Here is a 22807-nt window from a genome sequence, read left to right as displayed (position 1 = left end):
TGCTGTCTATTTATTTTTGTATTGTTTTGTATACAATCTTAAAAGTAAAGGTTATTTATTATGGCACATTTTGGAACAATAGAACTTTCCATTGTAGAAAATGTTATTTATAGTGGAAAAATGGTTCTTTCAAGAACTGTTAACTGAAAGGTTCATTGGGGAGCCCAAAATGGTTCTTCTATGTCATCTCAAAACCCTCATTTGGAACCTTTATTTTTAAGACTGATGCACAGTCACAGTTTTTTTTTTTTTTTTCAATCATCAATTCAGACTACAAGCTCAAAACCAACCCCAGATGGAATCCGTGAACATTTAATCATTTAATCGTGGACATTTAATCGTTAATGGAACCAAAGATCTTGAAATTATCTAGTGCCAGTGTATTGGTAAAAAAATACTTGATTCCCATCCCTAGATGTGACATCCCTTGAGTTTGAGGTAAAATAGTGATATATGTCAGATCATCAAACTAATGAGATTTCTTTATTGGGTTATTTCTCTCTCTTAATCTCTTCATCTGTCCTTCATCTTCCTGAATTCTCTCTCTCCTGAATTTTTTTTCTTCCACCTTAATTTTGCTAAATTTCTCTTCATCTATCGTCTTTTTTCTTTTGACCTTTTTGGTATACTTTCTTTCTGCCTGGACCTCTCTTTCTCTCTCAGGATGTGGATAAGACACAGACAGAAATCATGCGTCATCACACGAGTATCAGCGAGCTCAAGCGAAGCTTCATGGAGTCGGTGCCTGAGCCGCGGCCCAGCGAGTGGGACAAGCGTCTGTCCACCCACTCGCCCTTCCGCACTGCCAGTATCAATGGCCAGCTGCAGCCCGACGTGAGTACTGGGGTTACGCAAGGGGTTAAAGATTACACTTCATTGTTGGATTTAGAGTCTTTGTATGCCTTGCTTGAAGATAGATTGGATAGTCATCTGTGTTTGTGAGTGGTAGTTACATACCGCGGCATTGCATTTTTAAACTTTTTGGAAAATTGCAAACTATTTTTTTATTTATTTATATATATATATATATATATATATATATATATATATATATATATATATATATATATATATATATATATATATATAAAGAGAGTCAGGTAATCAGTGTGCCGAAAAGTGACGTTGACATGCAAGGTACTAGGTTGATTCAATGAGCACTTTTGAGTAAGAACTGTAGTGACATCAAAAATTTAAAAGTTTTACTTAGTGGTGAGTAAACTAGGTATCCATGAGCAGAATTGTATATTCAGCTTTCTGTTCTGAGTTATCTCTGTGAAATTATTGGGTAACACTTTATTTTACAGTGTCATTGTTACACGTTACATGTACTGTAGTTACTGTAGTAATAACTAGAGATTATGCATAATTACATGCAATTAACCCTAAACCAAACCCTCACTCTAACCCTAAACCTATGGTAAGTACATGCAGTTAATTATTATTACTCAGTACTTAAATGTATAATTACACTGTAATAATGGTGTAGTAATAGTGTAAATTTTTCATCTATTCTATCTATCTTCTACTTATTTTTATATCCCCCGTAATGGCATGTAAAAATGAATCCAAACAGCAGTTGGTCACTTTATATTTCATCACACTGTCTCTTCCTGTCTACCAGACACTAGTCAGAATGTCTGGCTTTGCACTGAATAATGTGCTAGGTGGAACTTTATGTGTTATAACTCAGCCTAAGCATGATGCAGTTGCTATGATGCACATTGTGCAACCCTGAAAGCACAGTTTTTTGATGTGAAAAGCAGTAAATTAGACAAGTTCAGAACTTGGAACTGAATGCTTATTCTGACAGCCTGTTCAAATCATTCTGAATCATAAGACAAACACCTCAAGCACAAATTTCTTTCTTCTATGAAACACAAAGGAGAATTGATCTTATGGCTGAAAAAGGACAGCACAAATAGCCAATCAAATCACTGCACCGATAAGCCTTGTTGCTATCTGCCATTTTGTCTTTCAAAATTAATCAACTGTCTATGACTTACAAACCTCCTTTTTTGTGGCAGTTTGCCAACATTATCAGTGCTCGACATTAGCTTGTCCAGGGCAAGTGGATTTTTTGAAGGGACAAGTGAAAGGGTTTACCGACCGGACAAGAGGCCTGATTAAAATGTCAATAACAAAAAAATATAACTAGGGAAGTACCGCCAAACATTTTCAGGCGAGAATGATTCTGATTTTATTACATTCAGTATAAACGAAATACATATAACATGATATATTTAAGCAACATCACACAATCAATTTTTTCGAATCAACACAATTGCAAATGTGACATTGATTTTATACTATAGTTCAATAAACAGGTGGTTAATATTAAGTGACTTACATTTTAAACACAATATTTACTCTATTTCGCCAATGAAGATAGTTCCAAACAAATCCACAGCAGAACAAGTTGCCGTCTCCGAGCAACAATGGTGTTTCGTCACTGAATGATTCAGCTTTTTTAAACAAATCGGGTGAGTCAATAATTCAATGACCCATTCATAAAAACAGTCACTTGCTTCATTCTTGAATGAATCAGCCATTTGAACAAACCGGACAAGTAACTTTTGTACTTAGACAAGTGAATTACTGATTGACTTACCCGAAGGACAAGCAAATAACATGGCTTAATGGCAAGTCCTGATTATGGTAAAAGGTGTTGTTATGGTACATGTTTAGGTATCCAGAGAGGCTATTGAATGATGTTTTCTACTTTGGTTTCGTTCCCGAAATCTCGAAAAATGCAAGAGTTGGATTAGACTGCAATATGCAACATGTCAACATCAAAAAGCAAAATCATCCAAAAGCAAAACATCAAACATCTCTACATTTGCAGAAAACAATAGTAGAATACAGTATGGGGGATGTTATGGTGGATGAATAATTGATTTTAAATAGCACTTATCATTCTTTATGATATTGACCTTGTTCATTTTACACTTCAGTGATTTGTTTTCTCCATTAAATACAAAGACTGAGAAAAACACACACAAAAAACATTTATTTAGCCGTTTACATCTGCAGAAAGCATCCGTTGCACATTTTTCCTGTGTTAATGTCAATGTTTATGACATGTCATTGTCTGACTTCTTGACACAGTTGGGTATATTTCCCATAGTTTCACTATCTTCTCGACTTCTACGGTTAGATTTAGTGTTTAATCATAACCTGATACAAAAGCTTGTGCTTTCTGTTTTTTTTTTTTTTTTTTTTTTTTTTTTTTGCACTGCGATAAATTGCATTTGAAGTAATTTATTCCAAAGTCATCAGGTACATCAGTGAGCGAGCTGATTTTCAGTGTCATTTTGTTTAACGGATAGAGTACCCAGTGAGTGTGGCTAAGTAATCATTGTTGTAAGGTTAATTGTGATGTTTGCTCTTTTCCATGCAATTAGACCTCATGCAAACTGAGGTTTTCAAGCTGTAAAAGGATGCAAAAGCACAAACTAGTACTCCATCCGATTTGGGCTATATTCCAAGTCTTCTAAAGTCGTACATTAGTAGTTCTATTCTTCTAAATGTCTCCTTTTGTGTTTCACAGAAAAAAAGGAAGTCATAGGTTTGGAATGACGCTAAGCAAATAGTGATTTCTTTTGCTGAACCAATTCTTTAACATGAAAAATGGTAATCATGTGGCACTTAATAAGAAACTTCTAAAAATAATTTGGCTTTTATAAGTTTTACTGAAGGATTCCATTGATGAACTTTTTCATACAGTTTTCACTGATACAGAAGGCATCTAGTTGGTCACTGACACCTGAATAAGCATTTTATTTATAAACTCTCAGTGTGTTTGTGTGTGTGTGTTGGCACGTGTGCACACAGGTGAAGATGCCTCCTCTCCTACCCATACACAGAGTAGCAGGGGGTATATCAGAGGTAAACGTACTCTCATTTGGTCGTTACTGCCAAGGCTGTGATGCAACCGCACCTGAAAGACTTGACGTTTCTTTATGTAGATAAAGAACAACACAAGCAGAATTGGCCGCTGGACGCTTTGGTTATGGCCCAGTCAGAGTAGGAGAACTCCTCTCTCTCTGAATCTGCTCACTGCCAGTGGCTTTTATAGACCCTTGACCACACCCTCTGCCAAAGCCACACCCCTTTACTACTGCTGCTGCTCTCTGAATGGCTACTGCCGGCTTTCCTCTGCTTTGATCTGCCAATCGCATGGCTGGATTACACTGCATTAATAAGCTGCATGAGTCTGTTAGTTCATTGACAACCAAAGTAGGTATAAAAGGAAATCGTAGCAAAAAGCAAATAGGAAAAGGAAACAATAAGAAACTGACGCCTCCTCCTCTTCATTTCATTGTCTTTTCCCTTTTTTTCCTCTTGTTCCTGTCCTTCACTGGTTGTCCATCCTTTCCTTCCCCTTGTTTACTCTCCTCCATCTCTCCTTGCAAAGTCTTGTCCTGGATCACAGTCCTGTCCTCCTCCACTTTCATCCATAGCTCCACCTCCACCTCGATCCTCCTCCTCTCCACAAGCAGGAGTCTCTAGAAATGCTCAGAGAGGGGCACATCCGATTTCCCCACGCCCCTCCTCTGCTGAGGCTTATTACATCATGTACCAGTCTCAGACCTGAACACAATAAACTGCCACATGACACACTCTCAATTAATAGACTCAATTTAAAAATTAATGTTTAAATTCATTCTCTCAAATTATCTCAAGACATTGTGCTCTTCTAGTTAAGTAGTTACTTTTTAATAAAACTAATTAGTGTATTTTATGCTTATCCAGAGTTTTCAAAAGCACGTCTCTAATATGTGTTTAAGTGTTAGCACTAGAGATGGGAATTGTAAGGAACTGAATGGTTCTGATTTTTTTAATTCAATATACCATTCCTTTACAAATTTTGAGCAGTCATTCCCCATAATTGGCTTTAAATATATGTTAAACAAAAATATGAAACATTTTAAAGTATGGTTTATTACAATAAAACACGACAAACACTTAAAAAAAAACCTACGATAAAACAAAATGTTACTGCACGGCATAAATTAACATCCACGTCTTAGTTTATTTCAAGATTTAGATAACAGAAGTAATGACTTATGGGTTGAGTGATTAATTCAACGACTGTTCTGCAATGCATTTCCCAAAAGTATTGTTAGCCAACTATGGTTGCATAGTTCCAGCGTTACCAACATAGTTCAATGATTTACCGTTTTCCGAAACCGTAGTTCCAACAAACATTCACAAACTTGCGATAGTCCTTCATGTGCTCTTCAAATAATCCAACAGAATAAGATAGTCCACAGAGTCAAATCCTTACTCTGGATATTTGATAATATATGCGGTGAGAACAGCCATTTGAGGAGAAACCCCAGAGTGGAGCTCTGTCCATATAAGTAGAGCCTTTGCAGACAACATACAGAAGACAACATTCAGAGTAGCATTTTAAGAATGCATCTACAAAAAGAACATAAATCTAGCATTGGCTAGAGAGGCCATACATAATTTATATACCTCAAGTAAATACAAATACACAATATAATGCACAAGAAAAAAAACGTGATTGAGCAGGAAACAAAGTTTCTCAATCAGGACTAAATGAGCTTTGCTGAGGTGCTAGGGTAAGACCATGGCCGCGTCGGAAATCGCATACTCGCATAATCGCATAATCTTTTTAGGTAATTATTTTGAATAAGTAATTACCTCACGGCCGCTCTAAAAAAGTACATTATGTATAGTATGAATGTAATCCAGACGTACTACATTTGCCATGCTGTCGTTATCATGTGACCTACCAGTGTCAGTTTATTCACTGCCATTCACAAATCCTCTTCCATGGCCTCATGGGATAGTCCGTTGTATGTGCACTTCAGAATCTTGCCGGAAGTAGTAGGTCATCTGGGGACTTTTTGCCTATACTCTTTTATGAGTACTGTGAATTCGGACATACTACTTTTCTTTTCGAGTTCTATATAGTAGGAAAGTATGTGATTTCTGATGCAGCCCGCGCTTCCCTCTTCCAATCAAAACTGACTTCTTCTACTCTACTAACTGTTTAAATTAAACAGTTGTATTTGTATTAAAGCTAATACAAATGACAGCCCTATATTGTTGAACCAACGTGGGTCGAACGGTGGATATGCGACACTACGGTTTCGGGAAACAGTTGTGACTAGCTAGTTAATTTCTCCAATGACAGACAATGAGTCATTAGACTAATTCATATTGATGACTCATGAGTTTTATACTGATTTGTGAGTCTTCTTGACCAGTTCACTTAAAAGAGCCAGTTTGTAATAGCCGTTTATTCCTAAATAAGACTACATCAGGTGCATTTTATGTTGCATTCAAACCAGCAAGAACATTGCAATAGAAAGATATGTTGTCCATTTTGAAGCACTCATTCTTTTATCATATTCGATTCAGACCACAAACTCTCAACTAAAACAATTTCTATAACTATGGTGCTGCAGATTCAGTGGCACACAAAACACTGTTTAGTAGTTCAAGAACTGTTAACAGAAATAAACATCATGAAATTCATTAAAAATGGAACTTGTTCTGAAAAAGAACCAGTTCTTGATTCCCAACCTTAGTTAGCAATGAATGTTCTTTGTGGATGTAGTAAACTCTGATCTAGCCAATGACAGAGTGTAGTTCTGTGACAGACACATCCACTGATCTGATCCTCTGAGGATTTCGCTTAGTGGTCCAACCCACCCAAACCCTGCTGGTTTTTATGGTGTTTTTTCGGTCAGTGATGGATATTTGCACTGCCAAAATAATGTCTGCTGCCAATCCTAATGTCAATCAGATGTCCACCATGCCACCAACGCCATAAAAACCCTCAAGGCCTTTGCTTCAATCCATCTGGCCTGCTTAAAGCACTCTGGTCAGATGCCGAGCCCGAACCCATCAAACCTACCCAGAAATCTGTACTACCACCATCAATCTCTCCCCATGTCTCCCCATTCCACATGTCTGTTCATTGTGCTGTGTCTCTCTTGGTGTCCCGTTGCCCCTGCGCAGAGATGGAAGCGTTCAGCAGGCATGTGGAGGCAACAGCAGGTAAGAGTCAGGTGGGTGCCCGTGCCAGGAGGGCCGCCGCTACTGCAGCATATGGAGGAGGATGAAGATGATGACCGTAATGAAGAAAAAGACATTGAGGCACAAGGACATGCTGTCCAAGTCTCTGTAGTCTTGTCAACAGAAGAGGAAGAGAGCCGCGCTGCCCGAGTCTGCCAGCTGTACCCAGTGGTACTGCATCCTCCCTCTGTCTCCTTCCTGTTGAGCAGTCTGCTGGTCTTGACCCTGATGCTATGGTGGCTTGTCTTCATTTGAGAGAAAGTGGAAGAAAAAAATAGATATGAGGGAGGCAGCAGCCGCTTCTCAGACTGAGCTTATCTGGATTATGAGACAATAAGGAGGGAGAGAAGATGATGTCCTTCCTGTTTTTCTGTTTGTTCTTCTTGGATTCTTAATGATTTCACCATTTCACAGTGGATGTCGCTTGACAGCTTATAATTTTAAACTATTTATGTACTGTGACACAAAACCCCTGGATGCAAGTGCACTATGTTATCTTAATAGGGTGTAAACATTCACTTAACATTTCTCTGGCTTTTCAGATTACCTTGATTCTGAACTCACTGCTTACAATAACCATTCAATTTCAGTCAAATTACCTTTTTTTTTTTTTTTTTTCTCTCTTGGTATTTGCAAGGTGAGTATGAATTGTAATCTGACTCTTCTATTTCTTTTTTTTTCTCAATTCATTCATCTTAAACCATTTACTACACAAAATAAAACTTTGCCTTTAAGATAATTTCAGTTTTAGGTGTTGTTTTTGTTCAAATTTAAAATTCAACTTAATAAAAAAATATAATTTTGGAAATGTCCTGTTGACCTACACTGTCATTCAGCATTGATGTTATCATAGTATTTGCATACTACATTGTGAGTGGGCTTTTTTATGCATTTATTTGCATACTGATGGGATTGATCTTCCAGTTATGCACAACCAAATCCTAAAACCTAAGTCTACCTGAAGCTTTAACACCATTCTTTTACTGCCTCGCAAACATTGCTAATTTCTTCAGTAAATGCAGTTACAGCTTTTTTTTTTTTCGCTAGCTGTGCACATTGTTACCAAGTGACCAGTGGGTTTCTCTAGACAAGTTTTCAGCACACTGTGCACTTCGCTTCTCTTAGCAGATATAAATCTCTTCTCCATTTCCAGCCAATGCATAATGAAGGGGACAATTTCTGTAATACTGCCAAAAACTAGTCTACTTCTTTCTAGAGTATATTTATGTTTAGCCTATTAGGGTTTTAAATACACACCCCTTGAATATTATACTGTTTCTCCTTCCCTGGCAGTACTACTGTCATGCTATAGCTTTAAATTTGTCTTGTGTGGTATAACAATTATAGCCTCTTTCCACAATGAGTGACAGCATAATGCATAATGATAGAAGGGAAAGAATGTTTTTTTTATGTTTGTTTTATATTGTTTTGTTGTTGTTGTTGTTGTTGTTTGTGTTCAAGTAGGTTAATATATCTCTAAAAATTGTGTACACATTTGCACTTCTATGGACTTTAGTCAGAGTACATTATATATTTAATTTGACAAATTTCAGTTGTCTGGCTGGTGGAGTACTGGGACATGAAAACAGCTTATGAAGATGTTATCACTTTTTTAAAATCTCTTTTGCAACAGATTTTGTGGTTCCTTGGATGGTAAAGATATAATCCAAAACATTTCCCCTGGAAAATGCATAATTAGATTTAGACTAATTAAAGTTCCCTTTCGAAGTGGAACTCTACACTGCGTCATCAGTTGACGCTATGGGAAAACTTCGCGTGAGCTCATGTCTGAAGAACGTGTCGATACATGCCAATTTTGATTGGCTACTGCAGTCAGGTGACATCACAGGTGCACCGATGAGCTATAAAAGGGTGCTTATTGAAAACATTATCAGCTTTTTTGTCTTCAGGAAGCAGTTTGTGTGTCATGCATGTAAATCTAGCGTGTGTATGTTTTAGAAAAGAAAGATAGTATCAAAAAAGTATTTTCATTAGTGTTAGATCACCACTTGTGGCCCACCTCTTCATCTGTTGGTGATGGACACAGGAGAGGAGAATGGGCAGTACCCCCACTCGTGTCCCATTCCTCATCTGTCACCCTTCCCGGTGCAGAAAGCGTGCATTTGACAGGCTGTTACAGATAGGGTTATTACAGAAGAGGAGAGCAGGCAAAAATGGCACTTGTGTCCTGCCACTCATCTGTCACCCTTGTACAGAGGTAGTAACGATGTGCTCCCTCTGTATTCACAATTAGGGGCTGGTATGGATGAAAGAAGTGGGCAATACCAGTTCTTCATCTACCACCATTCCGGTACTTGGAGTTCAGAGCATATAAATGGGCCGGTATGGAAGAAGAAAGTGGCAGTACTGCCACTCACGTCCCGCATCCTCATCTGTCACCATATCTGCAATGAGATTCACCCTCCGTGTTCATGTACTCACTTACTTATAGGCTCGGCTGAAGAGGGAAAGTGAGCAATATTGCAGTCTTACCTTCCTTCCTTTTTGGCCGCCACTCTCAAGTACAGGCAGCACAAAGGTGGTAGCGATACGCTCCCTCAGTTTTGGGCTGGATTAGTACAGGTGAGGACAGTGGGCAGTGCCGCAATTTCCACCAAAGTTTCTAGTTTCTGAGACTGAGCCCTTCTGTTACTCTGCAAATGACTCTTATTTTAGTCTTTCGTCTCTTGCTCCTGCTCCTAATGATAGAGTACTTTGAGTGACTTTTGTTTGGCCCCTTTTAAATTCACTAATAAAGGAGACTTGCGGACCTAATGTGATTTGTCACACCGAGCTGTTCTTTAAGCACCACATGGTGAGCCCTTGAATTTTACACAGCGTTCATTTCCCATCGTTATCTGTCAACCTGACGTGGCCTTTATTGAATGAAAACAATATTTGACTTACAATGTGCCAAGTGTTCCTAAATCAAAAGCTTTTTTGGCTCTGTGCCCATAGATAAAATATTAAAAAGCAAAACTAAAGTAATTTGTAATGGTTTTGAAACGCATAATCTGCATATCTGAGCTGAACATTATGGATAATAGGGAGTGGTGTGCAGCTAGGAGTGATGATGGCTTCATTCAGGATCTCTCAGTCAAGAGGATGTATTTTGTTTTGGAATAAACACTCCTCACCCTTAATGGAGGAGTGTTTGTGAAGCTTTCTGATAGATTTTGCTGTCCATGAGGCTCTGCTCAAGGGCAGCATTCTGTGCAGCATAATTTCATTCCAACTGAGACTTTTTGTGGCTACACAACGGTGTAAAGCTAAATTAGCTAACAAGCTAAAAATATAATGGTGTTTTTCAGTTACTTTACTGCTGTTGTATACATTAGTAAATCAAGTGCCTAAACAGTCAAATTCACATTGACCCTCCTAGTAGCATGAAAAACAAAACTGTTCATATTTTGAAATAGATTAAAGGTACAATATGTAATATTTTTGCAGTAAAATATCCAAAAACCACTAGGCCAGTGTTATATATTTTGTTCACTTGAGTACTTACAATATCCCAAATGTTTCCAACTATTTGAAAATTGCAGTTTTAACCAAGGCTCCAGGACGTGTGAAGACTCGCCCGTCAATTGCGTCATACCCGCGTTAACCCTCGGTCTGCCTCGGTTTCCGGTTATATTTTGTAGAAACCATGGAAACGCCAAAGACGCTTTAGTATATTACACATTTTAATAGACAAGGGAACAACTGTTTTGATATATTTATAGACAGAAAATAAATTGTTGAAATATAATTGTTGTTAGATATCTCAACACGTTTAGTCTTATTGTTTAAATCTAATTTTCTTGATTTTTTTGCGAGTACCACGCTTTACCTCAGAGAAAAACACTATTTTGTCAAGTAGCTAACATAGCATAATCAGATGCAGCTTTATTTTTAGTAACAGTAATACAGAATTTTCTCCATCATACAATACGTTTTAAAATGAATTGCATGCCATTTATCAACACAAGCCATCCAGCATTTAATATGATATTCTAAAATCAATCTATCTTACTGTAGTGTGTCTCAAACAAGTGTCTCACATCAGCCACCGAGCGAACGCGCAGAGTAACGTTATATAACATAATTTTCAACACACTCAAATGTATCTAATATGATAAACAGAGCTGAGTTACCTCATACTCATGACCGGAATAGCGAAAGCGACGCCGGCGACTGTGGCATAATAAAAGTTCAGCTGCTCGTGAGGCATGTGTTGCACAATCGCTCCAGCGGCCTCGTTCAGCTCCCACAACACTCGGTCCTGCTCTGCTTAATAACTGCTCTAACGTTAATAATCGCATCCATGGACATGATTTCTTCCTGAGTCCTATCCCTATTCTTTTGCACCGTCCGTTGAGATGGAGACCACATGTCCCAAGATTCCGCTCTCAAACTTGGCGTCATCAAGCTACGCCTTTGTTTTGAATAGGCTTCTAGCAACCTCTAGCGGACAGAATTCTTACATACTGTACCTTTAATTCAGTTCAGTATTCACATTACTGACATGTTACAATTATTGGTTACAGTGCTCAACCTCTGCAAAAACATATCGGGAGTAGACTGAAATGGAATATTAAAATTGTAATTGTGATATATATTTGATTAATTGGGCAGCACTAATTTGAACATCTTTCTCTGTATAGAGTTTTAGCTCAGTATGGAGTATTGGGGGCAATTTTATACCATTTACATTTGAGAAATCCTATCACTGTGCCTTATTGAAAGTTTTTAGATTAGTTAACCACTCTACCCAACATAAAATAACATAATTTGATTGAAAAGGTTGATAAAGTAACTATGTATGGCTATATTTTCTGCCTGTTCTAGTGTTGTTGTTTTGCCAACCATTCAAAGTTTCACCAGACTAAGCATTTTTTCTTATCTAGTAGTTTTTATTTTAGTCAGCACAGAATACCAATCTCACAGTCTGAAGACTTGACCAAAGGTTCCAGATGGTGCTCAGTAATTGGTGGTGTGTGGAGGTGAAGTTAATGTAGTGAGAAAAGCAATTCTCTACTCACTTTCTACTGTGTCTTGACCCCTTTCACAGTCTCCTGTGGTGAAGACAAAAACGATCACTATTTCTGATGTCACCAACTCCCTTCGGAGTGAAATCACCACCAAGGACATCCCGATAGTGCACACAGAGACCAAGACCATCACCTATGAGTCTGCACAGGTGAGGGGAGTCAACCCTGTTGTCTTATGTAAAAGTTGCTGTCTTGCTGTCATCATTTTTGTTTGTCCTGGGTTTGTTTCATCTTTGCTATTCCAGTATTTGTCTGAATATGTCACAAATGGAATGAATTTCATGAAACTTATCACTGGGACGCAAACTATAGTACTGTAGCATCCACATCTCACAGTATTAGTGATCTTGTTAATAACAGGCATTGGTCGATATTGGATATTTAATTGACTAATATTGGATTTTGGTAATGTTGCATATATTGGTACACATCTGTATTCAAAACAGAACATTCAGAACATATTCAGAACCTCTTATTACCTTGAAAGACTTTTGTGTTTTCTCGTAAAACTTTTGTATTCTCTCGCAAAACATTTGTTCCCCTGAGAAACTTAGCGATCTCAGAGTGAAAGTTTCTCAGGCAATGCAAAACGTTTGCAATAGAACACAAAAGTTTTGCAAGTTTGCATTGAAATATAATTTTCCCTCCCATCTCATGTTTTTTTCCATCACCATGTCCCCTTTTGAAATAGCTTTTGGAATAAACAATAAATAATGAGAGATATAATGGAGTATTTTAACCATGTGTGTTTGTTTGCTAATAGCCTAATGCACTGTCAGAGAAGGAGTCTGGGATGCTGTTGAGTGCTCAGACCATCACCTCAGAGACTGTGAGCACCACCACCACAACCCAGATCACTAAGGTACCTGTTTTTCACATCAAATTATGCCTAAACTTGCAATGTCATTAAATGTCCTGACATGTCTGCTGCTTAAAGAACTAATTGTAGTTAAATTATCTTGATTAACCACAACGTAAAACTTATTTAAATTATCACAATTATAGGATTGCTGCAAAACATAAAGAAAACTTTACAATGTCCAAGTTACAAGTGATTTGCATGTGCAGCATACTAAGTTAGGGAATTGTTCACAATGGTGCCATAAGGCTGCGTACATGAGATAAAGCCATTGTTAATTACAATTTATATCACCATTTCACAGTATCTTTCCATTTTGCAAGTTAGTCAAAAATTGCCGTACTGCACAGATGAGATATTTTCTTCACTGTGTTTCTGGCTCTCTCATTCTCTCGTTCTCTTCCCTTTCTCTGCTCAGACGGTGAAAGGCGGGATCTCAGAGACCCGTATCGAGAAGAGAATCGTGATCACTGGAGACACTGAGATTGACCACGATAAGGTGAAATGGACATAGTTAATAACCATTTCGTTTTTTAAAGACATTCTCATTCTAGAGAGCTTTTTATTGGACAAAAAAAATTAGACGCCCCTAAGACGGAGATGATGTCATCAATATTATTTCCTGAAAAAAAAAAAAACTAAATGCATATCTCTTTTTTCTTGATTCTTTTGACCTCAACGTTAACATGCATAGATTAAAAGCCACAAAACTTCGATTTTGATTTCATGGGGCCTTTAAATGTACAGTCAAACCAAAATGTATTCAGACACCTTGAACATTTCATTCATTAATACAGTTTATTCACTATAGTTTTAAAAAATGGTAATAAAATATGACAAGATCTCAGAGTTAAACTGTGTCAGAAAAAAAAAAAACTTAATTATTTCAGATAACACTTAAGCAAAACATGGTCAGGTCAAAGTGTCTGAATAATTTTGTGTTCCAAATTTTTATCAATTTTACTGGTAGTCCACTGTATGAAGAATTTTTGGGCATAATATGTCACAGTTTACTTTATTTTACTATCCTCACTTACATAAATGAACTATAGTGTCCTGCATCCACTAGTAAAAATATATAAAAAAAAATATAAAAAATGTCTGAATAATTTTTGGTTTGACTGTATTAACATTAACAGTTGCTACATATTTTTTTGCCTAGCAGTTTGGTTTAAATACTGTCCTCTCTGGTCTCCAGGCTCTTGCTCAGGCTATAAAGGAAGCAAAGGAGCAGCACCCTGACATGTCTGTCACTAAAGTGGTGGTGCATCAGGAAACAGAGATCACCCCTGAGTAACTCCTGTATGAGACATAGGTTAGTATTCATCTGCAAAACCTGTGATTATAAGACTGGGGTCAGAAGAGAGATTAATATTATATGCATTTAATTTACTTTTTTCTTTGGAAATATTGAAGTGATCTGTATGCCAAACGACCTCTTGCAGTAATGCTTCCTCATCGTCACTCAGCATGTTTTGTTCAGTTCTGATCTATATAGGAAGCTTTAAAAAAATGCAATGAGCAGAGTGGAAAGTGCTGCTTGTTGAGCTGGAAGGTGCAGTTTGGGAAAGGTGGAAAACCTGAAAAATTATGATCGATTTAACTATTTCAAAAAATGCTGAAGTTAATGAAAAGTTATTGCGATTTTTTTTTTTTTTTTAAATGAATGAAAAAGATTAATGAAAAAAAATTCATTACTGATTTTTCATTTTGCCATGCAGATTAAATCTGTTAAAAGAAGACTGCTGTGAATATAACCAATTCAGTTACAAGATGATAAGAGACTGCAGTAAATCTGCAAAATGAGATCTGCTGCAGGCATGTACGTGTTTTCATGTTTTAAAGATCTTGTGGACGAATTGCTTAAATTCTCTGCATTCTAGTTGGAGATTTTATTTTATTCATATGACTGACAAAAAACTACAATTCTGGAGTTCTTGCTTTATTTAAAGTGCAAAAACATCTTGGGTTATGTATGTACACTGCATCAGTTGCTGATACTCTGGGAACACGTCCTGAGGAACCCGGTGCAGTAGCAGCTCCTGGCCGTAAATTTAGTTAGGGCAGATTCTGGGTCTTAGCACTAGATTATGATAAACATTTTTGCAAGCTTTAAATTCTAATTGCTGAACATGCTGAACACAAGCAGAACACTTTTGGCAGAGGTTGAGTTATTCAGCCAGAGGGTGGTGCTCTAATGTTGATTGACAGGCTTTTAGTACACACAACACACGCATAGAATTGCCTTAAAGGTGTCATCGAACGTTTTTTTTACAAGATGTAATATAAGTCTAAGGTGTCCCCTGAATGTGTCTGTGGAGTTTCAGCTCAAAATACCCCATAGATTTTGTTTAATTAATTTTTTTAACTGCCTATTTTGGGGCATAATTAGAAATGCGCCGATTCAGGCTGCGGCCCCTTTAATTGCTCACGCTCTCCGCCCCCTCCCGAGCTCTCGACTCTATCATTGCATAAACAAAGTTCACACAGCTAATATAACCCTCAAATGGATCTTTACAAAGTGTTCGTCATGCATGCTGCATGCATACATCGGATTATGTGAGTATAGTATGTATTTGGATGTTTACATTTGATTCTGAATGAGTTTGATAGTGCTCCGTGGCTAACGGCTAATGCTACACTGTTGGAGAGATTTATAATGAATGAAGTTGTGTTTATGAATTATACAGACTGCAAGTGTTTAATAATAAAAATAACGATGGCTCTTGTCTCCGTGAATACAGTAATAAACGATGATAACTTTAACCACATTTAACAGTACATTAGCAACATGCTAACAAAACATTTAGAAAGACAGTTTACAAATATCACTAAAAATATCATGTAATCATGGATCATGTCAGTTATTATCGCTCCATCTGCCATTTTTCGCTATTGTCCTTGTTTGCTTACCTAGTCTGATGATTCAGCTGTGCACAGATCCAGACGTTACTGGCTGCCCTTGTCTAATGCCTTGAACATGAGCTGGCATATGCAAATATTGGGGGCGTACATATTAATGATCCCGACTGTTACGTAACAGTCAGTGTTATGTTGAGATTCGCCTGTTCTTCGGAGGTCTTTTAAACAAATGAGATTTATATAAGAAGGAGGAAACAATGGAGTTAGAGAATGTCTTTTCCATGTACTGAACTCTTGTTATTTAACTATGCCACTGTAAATTAAATTTTTAATTCTAGGGCACCTTTAATTTAGCTCTTATTGTCACCGGGCTCTGCAAGACACATCCCCATAGTGTCAGCAAATGACGCAGTGTTGAGTTTCCCTTGAAAGGGAACAACTTTTTCCAGACAAATCCTTTCAGTCTGTGATATTTCAAGATAACACTTAATGTCAAAAAGATCACCAACCATTGTTTTTGGATATACATTCCAAATTGATGTTTGCATCCCATAACATGCTTCCCCTTTCAGTGTTGCATGTACTCTTTGTTTCAAGCAAAGCATTAGCTCTACAAATATATTATTGTGTCATCTCTCCCTCTGCGGCCCAGGTCTCTTAGCTTGATGGGTTTATGGCTTGTATTTAAATCTCCCCTCCCATGGGCAATAAAGCCATACCATCTCCCATGCTACATTAAACCCATTACAGCATTTCTGAGATTTTTGTCTTTGAAAACAGTGAGGAAATTGCAGAATACTGCAAGCTTATCACTACAAACAAACAAACAAAAAATCCCATAACAAGATGGTAACGATGGAAACCCTCCATAGCACACCTCATACAAACAGAAAGGAGTCCTTAGGATCGTAGAGAATTAGACAGACATGTAAACTGTATGATTTATTGTTAGCATTAACTGTGCTCTAATAAAAACCTCAGTCCCTTGGACAGCACTGTTATACTGCCGTATTTGTAATCGTTATACATGCTGGTTGCAGGGTTGGTGGCATTCAAGATTTTAAATTCCAGTTCAGCTCAAGAATTTCAATTGAGGTAACATGATGCAGAATTTAATTAGATTATATTAATATTAGAGTTTATGGAATATTAGGTGATACATAATATTAATTAGATAACATTAGATGATATTAATAATCGTTGTTAATGGCACCTATAGAAATTTGTATAAAATTTATTTTACAATATTTAATAAATTATTATTTATTTTATGGACTATGATGAAGAACAATGTTATTTTAGTATTATTCATATACTATTATAGTATTTACTAATATTTTGACTTACTTTTTGTTTTTATATTTTCAGCTTTCATTTTAATTTTACTTTGTTTCATTAATTTTGTTGTCATTTTTATTAGGTTTTGTTTTTCTAAATATTTCCATTTAACTTAAATTTATATTTCTTTCAGTTTCAGTTTTTCAATTTTAGTACTTCAACTTTTTTTGTTAGTTGCCAAGGCAACATTTTTAATTTTCATAAGTTTCAAAGTTTAAGTTTTTCATATGATATTTATATTTTATTTTATCTCAGCTTTTTTTTTTCAATTAATGAAACTTTTTTTTATAGTTTTATATTTAGTTAATATAAACAACACTGATAAAGACCAACACCAACACCAGACGACCAGCTTTCATCTAACTTTCAACTTTTCAATGTTTTGAAAACGAAGTCAAACATAAAAAAATAATCAATAGAATGTTTGGATTCTTGACTGCTTTTGTATAGTTCCTTTTAGTCCATAGTTTCGAGACATTTGTGTAATGAAAAAATGAAGGAACTCTCAGAGTTAGGTCTGTAAATGGGGACTTTTAGTCTGTTTGTGTGAGGCATTGGGCATCTGGTGCTGTTTAACCAGCTGTCAGGGTGGTATGTATACAGACACAGAACTCCCAGAGGATAATGGTTAATGCTGCCCTGCTAGTTTGTTCCCACAGTGCCCTTTTTGTGCGTGCAGAGACCCATTTCACCCCATTCGCCCCATCGATGTTTACTTCACTTGCTCTCGGCCAGAGAGTGCTTCAGTTTTCATATTTACCATCCACCATTATTTCTATTTCAGTCAGGTCTGCATGCCGCAGGCATTCCCGGTTTCCGTCATGGACTCCGTGACCCATTTGGGATGTGTTTACTTTTTGCCTGACCAGAAATGTTCTTTCTCGCATGATTGTTGATCAAAACTTTGATCTCACATCAACACAGGGTGAAAAAAAACGGGACCAGTCAGGTTTATGAATGTGAAAAAAACAACGCAAGAGCCCTCACATCCCCTTCCCATCAACTCACTATGCCCACCAAGATCCCCCCACGGAAAAACACTTCCTGTAGCAGCACGTCCAACCCAGCCATTGCCGTCTGTGACCGCCTCATTCCAGACCCTAAACATCTGTCAGATCTCAAGCATCTTGTACTGCAAAACTGAGCATCTACTCCTGTCCAGCATCCTAAAACAGAATTCAAAGCAAAGATTCATCCAATTCCCAACACCTTGGACAGACTTTTCCCAAAAAACCTGCCTGACCTCCACCTCGTTCAAGACATTCCATGATGGACTGAACCATGTTACAATATCGTTTTGTAAAACAGTGGCAAAAGAGCATCTTTTTATCTCTAATTCATACAATATTTTTAGGGTGGATTCCAAAGGGTCGGTTTACATAAACAACTGGGCGGTGGGAATTTAAAAGACAATTTTCTAAAGTGTCAATTTGTATTTTTTTTTATATATACTTAATTTATTTCTTTTAGCAATTGGTTGATTATACATCTTATGTTGTTACAGGCAAATTTTTTTTTTTTTTTTTTTTTTGTTCAGACAGGGCAAAGGAGCATCTGTCATAATCTGAAACACTTGTTAAAGGGGAGGTTCACCCAAAAATTCAAATTTTCTTTCTTTAATGGAACACAAAACAAGAACTTTAGCAGAATATTCATGCTGCTCTTTTCCATTATTTTCCAAGAAAGTGAAAGACTTAATATTTAGGGATAGTTCACCAAATAAATAAATAAATAATCTGACATTATTTACTCAGTTGTTCCAAACTGGTATGACTTTCTTTCTTCTGTGGAGCACAAAACAATATATATTTTTTACAATGTATGTCTATACAATTCAAGTCAATAGTCACCAGAACTGTTTGGTTACCAACATTCTTCAAAATATATTCTTCCATAGGAGAAAAAGTCATACAAGTTTGAGGTGACATGTGGGTGAGAAAATTATGACAGAAATTTATTTTTGGGGCTGAACTATGCCATTAAGTTGTTTCCCCTCCTCTATTGTTCTCTAATTTTATTTTCGTTCACACACATTCAAATATGAAAGGGTTTAACATCAATAATGTCAAACGCCATTCATTGTCATGAGTCTCGCAACTGAACCCAACGCATCAGTTTGAACACGGAAATAAGGTTTTTGAGTACTGTAGAGGCCATATCATATGTTTTTTAATATTCACAATGTATATATGTAGTTTTGTAAATTCCTCACACAAAACTACCATATGACTTCATAGGACTTGGATTATAGTGCATTAGGCACATAGACTACTTTTTTGACACTTTTATGGTTTTCATTTTTTGGAACTAGATAGTTCCATGCCCTATTCATTTTTATTGTATGGAAGAGAGCAGCATGAACATTCTGCTAAACTTCTGAATTTCACAAAAGAAAGAAAGTCATACAGGTTTAGAAAAATGTTCATTTTTGGGTAAACTTTTCTTAATTCGTAACTCCATTGTGTTGTAAAGTCCCATATTTTATGTTCCTCTTAAATGTGAAAGTATTATTTTGTTCTTGGTGTAAAAAATAATGTGTTAATTTCATTCAGAATGCTGGAGCAATTTCAGATGTTTTCTCGTGTTTTAAAGTTATGTTACTTTGCATATTTGTTGAAGGCTTGTATAAATTTTCTTTTGTTTCATTGGTAATGTCATCATGTGTCATCATGGATTGGGGGTCCGATGAAGATGGGGTAGGGTATTGTAGTGAAACTACATTCTGTTATATTTCTATTTATTTTCATCAGTTTTGTTTTCTTGTTTGTGTGTGTACTTTGCATTTTAGATGCCCTGCTCTCTTAAATGCAGCTTTGGCATTTTTGTATTAGATCCAGAATCCCAAACACCAGCTCCTGAAAGTTTTTAAATGGGATTTGCAGGGATAACTTTATTCATTTTCAGTATATTTCTACTTTTCTACTAGAGGGGGCAGTATGTTCTTACCCATGAGTCTAGCAGATCTGCAAAGCCTTTAAAATGAGCATCCACACACAACCTGAAGTGGTTTTAGATTAATTGGAATCGATTAGCCAGGAATGGAGTTAATTTGCAATTATGGTAATTAAATGAGTCTGAAAGCGATCCGACAGATCCTACAGCAAATTAAAATGTGTTTTCGTCATTCATTAAGACATTCAACTGCTCTGATTGACTTTAGAGGTCAAGACTGACAATTCTAGTGCAGTAATTCAATTCTAAAAAATCTAAGTGGGAATTTTGTGGATTTTATATTGTGCATCAACACTGCCGGTGGCATAAGGGCTCCTGTGGTAAAGCGTACTGCCCCGCGTCAAGCCGACAAGTCCAGTATGTCCAGTTTTTAAATGTCTATTTTAAAATGTTACGCTTTTATAGTTCAAATAGTATCCTGTACAGAGACCAAGGTGTTGTAGTTCGTTCGGTGTGTTGTTTTCTTCATTGTGGCACTCCTTTCCTATGCTAGTCTGGGGTGAAGAAAAGAAAAGAATCATACGTTTGTCCTCAGAGGTTCTTTTTCTTCTCATCACATACCTCTTTCTTTTTTGCCATCACTGAAAAAAGACAAATGTACAATAAAGCACCATGCACTGAATAAACTCCAACTTAGACACATTCTTCACATGGTTTCATGAGTATTTGTTATTCACAACCTTCTTCACAACGGTCTCCTTGTGTTGTTTGTGTGTTTCTTAATACACGTTCCAGGTCTTCTCATGGGTGTTTACTTGGTACTCTTGTAATTTTTCATTAAAATTACTTCCTTTTCAGTTGACGTCAGTCCCTGATTTAAACTCCTCGCCTCCAACCAACACCCATTTTTCACAATCTGATCAATTCCCAATAGATAAAAATTCCTGTGCAACTTTTTCAGTTTTAACACCATTTCACATGGAATGTAAATTAGATTTCATGGTGATCAAGTCTCTAATACTCCTGATAACCATTTTATAATTTCCAACTGTTATTAAAGAAAAGAAGAAAAAAAACTCAATATAGTAACCCAGAAATCACTTCACACAGCACAAACACTGCTCAACATATTACTTCTGTTACACATGCATAAGATGTGTGAAACAGGCCTAACTATTCAAACAAGCTCTGCATTTTATTACTAGCGTTTAGCTTGATGAAAGCAAGGCTGCAGTTAATGACTTTTACTGCAGTGGATTCCCTCATAACCCTGGAGACAGGTGGTGTGAATCGTGAACACAGAATGAAACTACAGAATAAAACAAGATTCATCAGGAAGGTTATAGACAAATCTGGAAAACAATTTTAGCTGGAAATGACAGCAGTATAGATGATCTGCTGTTAAAACAGAGATGAATACTGCAGATTTTCTTGTCTCTTGCATCATGCACTATACGCTTCGGTTTAAATTCTTAAAAATGGGCGGCACTAAAAGATGTGGCTGTTGCATTAATGCATTCAGGGTTCTTACTGGCCATAAAATATTTAATGTTTGAAAGGTTATTAAAAATATGCAATATATTATTATTTTCAATGATAAAAATAGCAAAAAAGCCGAAGTCAGTGAATACTTCTCATTTAGTCGGTCAATGAGCTGACAGACTCAACAGGTAAAACCGTTTGAGTAATATTTAACATTGAGTAATATTTAAGCATATTAATTTCAGTAAAATGTGTACCTGAAAAATTAACCCAATATTCCTATTATTTGGTTTTAGAGTTTTGTACTTTGTACTTTCATATCACCAGTGAAGTACATACTTTATAGTGCATATTATAAATGCAAAGTGGAACACAGCTTTAATGTCTCATGTCTCATGATATCTGCTTATTCCACTTGAGATTATCCTCTTTGTATCATATGTATGCTGATGGTGCACACACACATATTCATGTTCTGATCATGTCAGCCTTTTTGGCACATTTCTCTTCAGTCTGTCAGAAGGGATCAGGGAGGAATGTTTAAGAGCTTCAGAAAGGCTCCATCCCTGTAACTCGTGAGTTGAAGTCAGTTGGAATTATCCAGGCAATTAGTTTTTCCTGGAGCTGTTATTTATGGGAATACTCTGAATGTTCTGAATGTTTAATCTCTGGCTGCCAATTAGCATCTCTCTAAAGGTCAGCGAGAGTGCTGGGCCGCAACCATTGTTGCATTATTTGTTAAACCAGCCAATAGGATCTGGGGCTGTCTTACTCTTTAACATCAGCTCGCTGGGCAGATGGATTAAATGCTTAACAGTGGCACCTGCAATAAATTGTCAGTTAGAAGTGGATGACAGGCAATATCTCACTCTCCTGTCCTAAATACAATCTTAGAATTACCCCTAAATGATAATGAATGTTAAAAGTTATTTACCTTTCTTTTAAGATGTGGTTCTTTCCACAATCACTTTGAGGCCAGGTGTTTCCAGAAGGGAACACAATGCATTAAAGGATTAGTTCACTTTTAAATAAACTTTTTCTGATAATTTACTCACCCCCATGTCATCCAAGATGTCCATGTCTTTCTTTCTTCAGTCGAAAAGAAATTAAGGTTTTTGATGTAAACATTCTAGGATTTTTCCCTTCTGAAGCAACAGAAGATACTTGCATGTTTCCCAGAAGAAAAAATAAGTACAATTTACCTTGATATTCAAATTCAAAAGTTTTCACCCCCCAACTCTTAAAGGTGCCCTAGAACCAGTTTTTACAAGATGTAATATATAAG

At 36.7% G+C, this 22807-nt stretch overlaps 1 protein-coding gene across 12 annotated transcripts in view; it reads left to right on the top strand.

Annotated features, from left to right (window-relative positions):
- Nucleotides 1-20749, top strand: part of epb41a (erythrocyte membrane protein band 4.1a) — a 100889-nt gene extending 80140 nt beyond the window's left edge. For 8 of the 12 annotated variants that reach the window (XM_048201969.1, XM_048201970.1, XM_048201959.1 and 5 more), the window contains 6 exons: nucleotides 664-834; nucleotides 12110-12238; nucleotides 12853-12951; nucleotides 13367-13447; nucleotides 14147-14263; nucleotides 18073-20749. In XM_048201969.1, coding sequence (XP_048057926.1) covers nucleotides 664-834; nucleotides 12110-12238; nucleotides 12853-12951; nucleotides 13367-13447; nucleotides 14147-14245 — 579 coding nt within the window. In that variant the 3' untranslated portion in view covers nucleotides 14246-14263; nucleotides 18073-20749. The other 4 variants (XM_048201960.1, XM_048201963.1, XM_048201962.1 and 1 more) reach the window with 4 other exon arrangements.
- Nucleotides 20750-22807: the final 2058 nt, after the last annotated feature.

This window comes from Megalobrama amblycephala, linkage group LG9 (assembly GCF_018812025.1).
Source record: "Megalobrama amblycephala isolate DHTTF-2021 linkage group LG9, ASM1881202v1, whole genome shotgun sequence".
NCBI lineage: Eukaryota > Metazoa > Chordata > Actinopteri > Cypriniformes > Xenocyprididae > Megalobrama > Megalobrama amblycephala.
This window is presented reverse-complemented; position numbering and strand designations above follow the sequence as displayed.